The sequence below is a fragment of the Chironomus tepperi genome, unplaced genomic scaffold, assembly GCF_022539635.2.
Source record: "Chironomus tepperi strain 1889 unplaced genomic scaffold, CSIRO-AGI_Ctep_v1 contig_85, whole genome shotgun sequence".
Taxonomy (NCBI): Eukaryota; Metazoa; Arthropoda; class Insecta; order Diptera; family Chironomidae; genus Chironomus; species Chironomus tepperi.
The window spans coordinates 4,544,563-4,553,839 of NW_027226207.1; the positions used below are offsets into that span (position 1 = coordinate 4,544,563).

The window sequence follows — 9,277 nt, forward strand, 5'->3', positions numbered from 1 at the left end:
GTTGTGTCATGGCTGACTATTGGATTATTTGTAATTGATGTCTATATAATATTCAAACTTAATTGCTGGCTTGGTAATCAAATTTGGCAACATACATTGAGTTACATGCTACACAGACTGAGAACCTCAATATTGGAGCTATTAATTATGCACAGCTATTAATGTTGTATTTTCATAACATTTTGTCTAACTACTCATCATTTTAAATTATTATCACATTTGTTCATTAAAACTTAGCATAACAAATTATATGAAGCTTAATTATGCAGCATATACACAAAGCATCCATTGTATTAAGAAAGTTTATAATCATCATTAATATTAATGACATTAGAGGAAGCAGAGCTGAAACGATTAACGTTTTATAAAAAGTTTGGGGTTTGAAATTGTTGGATTAAAAGTTTTTGGGAAGGACTAAATTTGAAGATGAAGCTTGTTGGACTTCTTTCAATATTGTCAGTAGCTTTAACTGTAGCTCATCCCGATGCATCACATATTCTACTGTCAAATCAGAGTAAAAATCAAGTAAATCCAAACTTCATCAAAGCAATTGAAATCCTTATGGACAACATGCTTAAGTCTTACTATAAATCCATCTATTACGTCGCAGCTATAAACAACCATGAAGATGAATACTTCATCAATTTAAAGTCAAGCTTAATTCAGATGACCTGCAAGAACTACGCATTCCGATTTGATATATTCTTTAAAATGGAAAGGTATGTTAAGAAAAAGAGGCAGAACAGCATTTTCCTAATCGACACCATTGAGAACTTCCGAGCTGCATCCTGGTTGATTAATCCTGAAAGATTTCGGATCAATGGCAATTTCCTATTTGTGCTTATTAATGGACATTTTGATGAGATTGAGGAGATTTTTGAGACTTTATGGAAGAAGAACATCCACAGCATCTACTTGATATATGAACATGAAGGAGAAATAATCCTCAGCACATTCTCTCCATTTGCAAACTCATCAAGTTGTGGAAGTACCAAGCCACAGATTGTCGCTAAGTTTGAGAATGGAAGCTTCAATGCTGCATTTTCAATTCCTAAAAGAATCACAAACTTACAAGGATGTCCACTGAGAATTGTAACTTTTGCACATCCAGGATATGTAAATGTAAGGAAGATGCTTAATGGATCTCAGGAGCTTTATGGACGTGGAATAATTTACATGAATGTACTGGCTGATGCTCTAAATTATACAAATGAAGTTAAGCTTGGAAAAGGGGAGATGCCGTGGGGAATAATTTATGAAAATGGAACCATCACAGGAAATTTTGGTGATTTACATAAAAATTATGCAGACATAGCATTTTCTGAACATTACATGAAAGCCATTAGAGCTAAATATTTTGACTATAGCTTGACTCAGTATACTACTCAGATGGTCTTCATAATTCCACCTGGAAAGCCTTACAACTATTTAGAGAAACTATTACGTCCATATCATCATTATGTTTGGGTCATACTTACTGCTATACTGATCGTTGCTATTCTTGTCATTTCACTAATAAACTTAAGATTTAAGCACCTTAGATCCTTCATATTTGGCAGGAATGTAAAGCATCCAATCACTAACTTAATAATTGCTATTTTTGGATCACAGCAGACAGTCGTTCCAGGAAGGAATTTCGCAAGATACATGCTGATGATGTTCCTTATGCTATGCCTTGTTTTGAGGAACATTTATCAAGGATCGTTGTTCCAATTCCTTCAGTCAGATAAGCGTCATAAGGAAGTACAGACGATTGATGAAATGATAAGGAAGGACTTTACGTTCTACATGTACGAAACAGCACTGGATGTACTGCAAAATTATACTGAGATCTACAAACGCGCTAAGGTCTTTAACAGCAGTCAGAACTTCTTATTGACAAGTCCATTAAAAGGCGGTGAAAATTATGCTGGGCTGGATTCATTAATTAAGATTCAGGCACAAATTTACAATGGATCGAATATCAAGTATTGCAAGGAATCCTTAATAACATTCAATATTGTCCTTTATTTCCGCAAAGGATTCTTTCTTCGTGATGAAATTGACAGGAAGCTTGATGGACTTGTCTCTTCAGGCATCTTCAATTATTGGATCAAGAATTCATCAAAGTATCATGGATATCCACAGCACGAGCACAAACATCCTAGAAATATTACTCTCGATGATTTACGAGGTCCTTTTGTCATTCTTCTTCTAGGCAACTTTTTGTCGGCAGTTCTCTTTATTTCAGAATTATTGCACCATAGACGTAAAATTAGAATGAGCATTAATGTCAATCAAGTTGAGTCATAAAATTTAGAATTATTATCGATATAAACTTATGTAGATGTGATTTATTGGTGGATAATAAACTAGTAATATGATATTCAATATTTTATGACTTTAAATAAATAAACCTGAGATTTTATGGAACATTAAGCACGATGAACATCTGTTATTGAGTTTGCATCTTATCTAAGTGTGCATCCTGTGAATCTTAAACCAGATCTCGAATTTTCTTTGGAATCCAGTCAACATAAGCCTACTTTTCCTTACAAAATCCAAGTCAAATTCGACCGATGTCTAAATTCCAGAACATCCAAAACTCAGCATCAAACTCAAATCCTAACATCTCAATCTAGGGTTTCTGAAAAACGGCATTTTTAAAAAACGGCCGTTTCCGTTTTTTTCTGAAAAACGGCCGTTAACGGGTCCGTTTTTTTAATGAAAGGGAAACAATACGTTGTATTCAAATTGAAGTCCTTGTTGATTTGCCAAGATGTGTACATGAAAAATTTACTTCTAAAAGTATACCGCAGGCCAAAAAAATTGACGAATATTAATTTTCTTAGTACAAATTATTATTTAAAAATTTTTTTGAGTCGAAAAATTAATATTATTTTTGAAAATTTTCCAAAAATTCAGAGAAAAAGTCATATTAAAAAACGGAAAAACGGCTAGCAAAAAACGGCCGTTTTGCGTTTTTATTTTTTCGAAAAAACGGCCCGTTTTCCGTTTTCGTTAACGGCATCAGAAACCCTATCTCAATCCATTCCAATGTTTACATTCACGTAATAAGTCAATACATCAATTATCCTCATAAATCAAATCAATGAATCGAACAAGACAGTCTTATGAATGCATACTGAGTAATTGATTATGTTTTGACGATAATAAATGTATGATCATGGCTTTGTCGTGCAACCATAGATGAATAGCAATTAATTTTGAGCAAGCATTACTTTTCTCCATCGTTGAGTGAGTGGCTATCGGAAGAGAAATTAGAATAATTTGATGGATTCTTCTCTGTGCTGTTTATGAGGCGATTTATGTGATTTTGGATAGTTGTTGGATGGAAATGTCAGAATTGAGTATACTTTGATTTGATAAAGCAATGTCCATAAATTAGGGCGGTTCTGGTGATGATGATGATTTTACTGCATTTAGCTTTACTTTGCTCAGAAGGCATGGTCAACTCATGGCTATTCTTGATCATTTTCTCAAGAACTTTGTTTATTAATATCCAAATGATTTTACTGCTCGTTATTGTTCCTCATACCAGTTATATTTATTAGTTCCTCATACCACAGTGAATCATGTTTAAGTTCCCATAAAAATTCAAACTAGCCTTTGTGACTCATAATTTGCTGAATTATTAGAATATACACATTTCAGTCCACTTTACGGAATGGATGCATAGTTCAGATGCAATTATCCTCATTCTCTATAATGTGCAATTTACATGCAAATCAATTACCGCTGATCATTTCACTACACTTCACTTAAAATGTCAACTATGACACTAATCAAATGTAATCCAATTTTATGTATTATGTCGACATTGAGGTTCTCAAAATCAGAGAATAAGAAGTCTAATGTTCTAGTAATTTGTTTGTTTTATTTAAACTTATAAAAAAATTAGCTCAAAAAATGATTTTTTTTTTTTGTGTGTTGTGTCATCAGTTTGTTTTAATTAATTTAATTTATTTTTTTTTATCATACTAAAAACATAATCATTGATTAATTGGAAATACAATATTTCTTGTTTTGTAGAGGATTATTCTTTTATCATTACTTGTTTGAAGTTAAATACGTAAAAATCATTTTATTTTTTGTGTTTTTTTCATCTTTTTTTTCATATTTAAAATTAATTGCTATTAAGATCCTAATAATAATGCATACATAAAAGTGGAGACGCATCAACAATTTATGCATTTAACGAAAAAAAAGAACATCTTAAACTGCACATTTTTTTTTTTATAAAAGTTTCATCTTCTCCTCTTTTTCTATTCACTCAATCTCATATATATGCAAAGATTTGATTTTTTGCACCAACTTTTAAATGCTTTGTCTCTTACCTCACAATAAACATTTATATCTTTTCAAATCCGTTCCTTAAAATCATCATAAATCTGTGATATATCAATATGATATTGTGGATGAATTTTGCGATTGCGATTCGTCTAAACTTTTAATTTGTTCTTGAAGAAAAAGTCTCCTACAACAGAAATAAACAGAAAAATTAGGTCATGTAGAAGAAGGAAGTCGTTTGCATATCAAACGAATATTTGGGTGAATAATCATACCTTTGTGTTTGAATTGTTGCCGCAATTTCGGCCACTCTCACTATACTCCTGGCGCATTGTATTTCAGCTGATATTTTACTACATTCTAAATCGCCCAACAAGTACACTTCTTCTGCACACTTTTGTGCCTGCAAAAAATGTGAAAGTAAACAGAAAATTATGAAAATGCTGTTTTGGTACTTAATCATGCAAAAATTCTTATTAGGTTCAATTTGGGAATGTAATTATTAATGAGAATGACAAGTTTGCAAAGGGTAATAACGTGCTACACAGTTGTTCATTGCCCATTAGCCTCTCCTACCCAAGTACCTACTTCCACTTTCCCGTGATGCATTTCTGACTATGCCAAACCGCTAAGAGTGCGGAACTAACGGAGCAGGTTAAGTTTGAGGTTGAGGACTGGCGAGTCCACTCTTGTTGAACAAACAGTAGCCATAAAACGCATAGAGAAGAATCAACGGACGGAATTTGGTGTGGTCAGACATTCCCTACGCGCGACAATGAGCCCTTGTGCGCCCTAGCCAAGGAATTAAGTAAGAAATATAACAGGAACATGAACTCATTTCTGTTGCTGTCAGTTCCTTGGCTTTGTGAGACTTTTTTATAAATTATCCGATTCAACTAATTAGCTCTACTTTCTATTGTTGCAACCTAATAAATAATTTCTAAAAAGTTTGCTGTAATATGACCTACCAAGCCTCCTAACAAACATGACATGACATCAATCTCAGCCTAATTTAGATCCAATAATTACCCTCAAATATTGACAATTTTGAAAACCTCAAATTTCATTAAAACAATTCATAGCTTAATAATTACAAACAAATATTATGCGTGGCAGATTCTTGTCAATCTAATCTACCAAAAAATTATTTAGGTTAGCACACAAATTCGCTAAAATTTTTATCACTAAATGAAAAAAACGAAAATGAGACGATTGACAACAAAGTAATTCATAGTTTGGAAGTTTGTAGTGTCATCAATACGTAAACAATTTTATCCAAATGTACGAGAAAATTGTTCGAAAGGAAATGAAGAGTAATGTCTATAGATAGACGCTTGTATACGCTCATAATTACTTCCCCAGATTAGAAACCAATTAATTAGCTACTTACTTGTTTCTCAAGAATTTCTGATGGCCAATTTGTTACGTGTGTTATCAGATCAGCACGAAAAAATTTAGCTAGACTAGGAGTTAAGAGGTTTAATCTATTTGATGTTTGTGATGCAGACAAAACACTTTGTAGACTGCTCACACCAGATGTAGTATCGACTAGAAATGGAACGATGAGAGGAGAAAAAGATTAAAATTAGCATCAGGCATATACAAGATTAATCAATAATATTTACGTCTTCTATGTTCCCCAGAATTTAAATCCATTTCGGGCGTTGGAGGGCCGTCTCCAATTAAATTACTGCTACTATTATTTAATTCTAATCGGGATACCGAATTATTTAGTCCTGCAGATGAGACTGCGTTGGTATTAACACTATAAGTAGGTGAATTCCTTAAACTACTTGAGTTGTGATGCAAATTGTTTGTATCATGTCCAACATTATTATGAAGATTATTTCCTGACGATGAATTCATATCGTTACTTGGAGATGTCGATCGATTTCGATGATGGTGGGTCTGATAATTATGTATCGATTGTATTGACGGTGAGGACGAGGAAGCGGTTGTTGTAGTTGTTGTTGACGAATTTTTATTGGAATTGGAATTAAGTTTGTTAATAGTTGAACCGATGGAGGATGTTGAAGCATTTGAAATTTGATGATGAAGCTGGTTATTATTGGAGTTTGTAGCATTTATAAGGTGTTTTGCATGGCCATTGTTTGGCGATGACATAACGTCGTCATGATTCAGAGAATTGCTATTGATATTTGAATTGTTTGTATGTTGATTGGCAGTACTAGGAGATGCATAGCTAGGCTCTGATGTTGGCGTTGAATCCGGACTTATATCCATATTATCTGCGTTTTCTAAATCATACGAACATGCTATATTTAGAAAAAAGAATATTTTATGGAAATTGTGAGTGCATACCTTCGTGACGTTTATGATGTGCTGACGATGATGATGCTTGATAAGATTCTTGTGGCCATCGACTTCTTGAATTAGCTCTGGAATGTTTGTTACTATTATAATTTCGCCTCCCGCCATACCTATCCTCTCTACTTTTTCTGTCCCTCTCCTTTTCTCTATATCCTCGCACTGGCGGTGGATACTCTTTCGACCTAAAACACAGTCTTTATTGAATAAAAGTTAATTAGCATGAATGTGTAATTTCCCTTACATCTCATACTCAATCCATTCTTCAGGTTTGTCCCACTGTGAAGACTTGTCCCGTTCATTATAATAATACTTTTTACCGCTAGCCTTACTGATCATTTCCTTCCAATCACCGAATCGTCTCTCCTTCTCTGATGTTCTTCTAATAGCACTATGATCCCTGTCAGCAGCATATCTATTTTTGTCATAAACTCTATCAGATTCTTTGTGATCTTCATCGGAACTAGAACGGTCGCGAGTTTTCGCTTTTTTACTATAAGTTTTATATTCTAAATCTCTATCACGGCCTCTTTTATCTGCAGGAACAAACGACATGCTTTGTTAGAAAAATGATATTAAGGAATAAAAAGACATTAGTATCGTACCATTCGGATATTTTTCTTTTTTATAATCCCTATCTCGATCTTTATTCCTATAATTTTGATGATACCTATCTCTACTGTCTCTAGGTGATCCCATAGTCTCTGGTGAGCGATGTATTTCTGTTACTCTTTTGGGCGAATTATCTCTGTCACGATAGTAATTTGAATATCGGTTGTTGTTATATTTGGAACTCTAAAAAGAACATGTATACAAAACGGAGGAATTAGAGGCATAAATAATGATACATTTCAGCTCAAAAGATTGTAAATTATGCCGAAAAGTGTAAATTCGTGAGTGTTGTCCAAACTTTTTTGTGCCACGGCACACCTTGGCGGTAACCGTACATTGCGTACGGTTTATGGTATTTCTAAGAATTTAGGCGGCATACAAGTGTGTCGCGGTACACAGATTGTACAACACTGTTATACATGATTACTGAAGGTTAGAGAAAAATCTTCAAAACAAATTTAAAATGTTTGATTTTCATGCAAATATTTAGGCCTGGATCGGAAGATTTATCGATATTGATCTGATTTAAGGTTTATAATTGGCCGTAAATGCAATTAAATTGTGAAATTTGTGTCATAAAGTGTCAAAATAATGAAAAATATATTGAATAATTTACTGTAATATAAAATTTTGATTTTCATGTCAAATCTTACCTGAAAACTGCGACTTTGGCTTTCATAATAACTAGATTTAATGAAAATAGAAAGAGATTGTTATCAGAATATGAATTTTAAGTTAATTAGTGTATAATTATGAATTTTACAAAATTTTCATTAAAATCTTATGCATCAAAACATTAAATTTCTTTATATGACATATTAATGCATAAAACCTTATGATTATTCAATTTACCCATCATTTATTCGTGTTTTTCTCGAGTGCATATTTAGAAAAATGCCTAATATTAAATAAAATAACTTAAATAGTTTTTTTCAGTTTCTATTTTTTTCGGAACCTATTTTGTCGAATAACTCTCTTATTTCACATTAACGGTTTATTTACATTTCTCACTAATTCTCAATCTTTTTGAATTAAACTAAAGCTATTACGCAATAATTAACACCTTTCCCATACAACTCATCTATAATTAAGCTTAATTAACGTAAATTCGTGAAATTTATTTATATTTTTCCGCTAATCCGGATTATTCAATTATCCGACCAAAATTTAAATTTTTGAATTCCGTTATTTTTGAAATTGAGAAAATAAATTTTATTTAATTACACTGCAGACAGAATTTAAGCTTAACTACTTTTTAATGATATTTTCTAATTGCGATTTAAGTTGTGAATTTGTTTTCTTAAGGAATGCAATCTCCTCCGAATGCTTCTTCTCTTCCGATTCCCTTAATTCAGCATTTCGTCTCTCATTTTGGTCCGCTTTGACTTTCATGTCTGATATTGCTGCTTCCAAAAGTGACTTTTCCTCTTCTAATTGTCGAATCCGTTCCTGTAGCAATTCTTTACCTTCTTGAGCTTGCAAGGCTTTTCTCATACCAAAAGCCACAGAACTGCAATATAAAGTCTCATAAGCTTCATCGCGCATATTAATTTCATCTCTGACACGAAGCAATAATAATCCACGTTCAGTACAATTTATTGTGACTTGTCGAATAATTTCATCAAAGCATTGACTGTACAATTCAGCTCTGATTGGACATATTCCCGTTTCTCTGGCCTGTGACTGTTGTAGACGAGTATCAAGCATTTCCTGCAAATTGATCACGTCCTGACGTGTTGCTGGGGTACTTGAGACTGTTTGGCACCATAACTGGCCGTCCTCTGAAATAATGTTCATATTTAAGTATGTAAAATGAAGTTTAAAGGCTGACTTTTACCTTCCCAGACTCTTGGAGGCAAAATGGAATTAAGAATTTCCTCAGTTTCCTTCCTTGAGTCACCAATACTTCCCGAGACAGGTCGTGGACTTTTTGGAACATCATCGCCTTTTCTGTCATCATGCTTGATCACCAATGTTGGATTATTGTACCGTACCAAAGTATTTTGACATTCTATCGACTTTTCAGCCATTGTAAGGCGATTTTGAG

General features: G+C 33.2%; 3 protein-coding genes across 3 annotated transcripts; 1 reads left to right on the forward strand and 2 right to left on the reverse strand.

The window, feature by feature from the left end:
* The first annotated feature begins 27 nt into the window (after positions 1 to 27).
* LOC139086350 (uncharacterized) lies at positions 28 to 2,292 on the forward strand. The gene has a single exon (XM_070634774.1). The coding sequence runs from the start codon at positions 427 to 429 to the stop codon at positions 2,290 to 2,292; it is 1,866 nt and encodes a 621-aa protein (XP_070490875.1). The 5' UTR covers positions 28 to 426.
* Positions 2,293 to 4,070: 1,778 nt separating this feature from the next.
* Positions 4,071 to 8,209, reverse strand: wcy (WW domain-containing adapter protein with coiled-coil wacky). The gene is made up of 9 exons (XM_070634392.1): positions 8,083 to 8,209; positions 7,884 to 7,914; positions 7,224 to 7,413; positions 6,863 to 7,154; positions 6,613 to 6,803; positions 5,916 to 6,548; positions 5,681 to 5,838; positions 4,566 to 4,693; positions 4,071 to 4,477 (listed from the first exon to the last, which is right to left on the reverse strand). The coding sequence occupies exons 1-9, from the start codon at positions 8,112 to 8,114 to the stop codon at positions 4,402 to 4,404; spliced, it is 1,731 nt and encodes a 576-aa protein (XP_070490493.1). The 5' UTR covers positions 8,115 to 8,209; the 3' UTR covers positions 4,071 to 4,401.
* Positions 8,210 to 8,478: 269 nt separating this feature from the next.
* Positions 8,479 to 9,260, reverse strand: Dnali1 (Putative inner dynein arm light chain, axonemal Dnali1). Its single transcript, XM_070635050.1, has 2 exons — positions 9,068 to 9,260; positions 8,479 to 9,011 (listed from the first exon to the last, which is right to left on the reverse strand). Exons 1-2 carry the CDS (start codon positions 9,258 to 9,260, stop codon positions 8,479 to 8,481), a joined length of 726 nt encoding a protein of 241 aa, XP_070491151.1.
* Between the last annotated feature and the right edge of the window lie 17 nt (positions 9,261 to 9,277).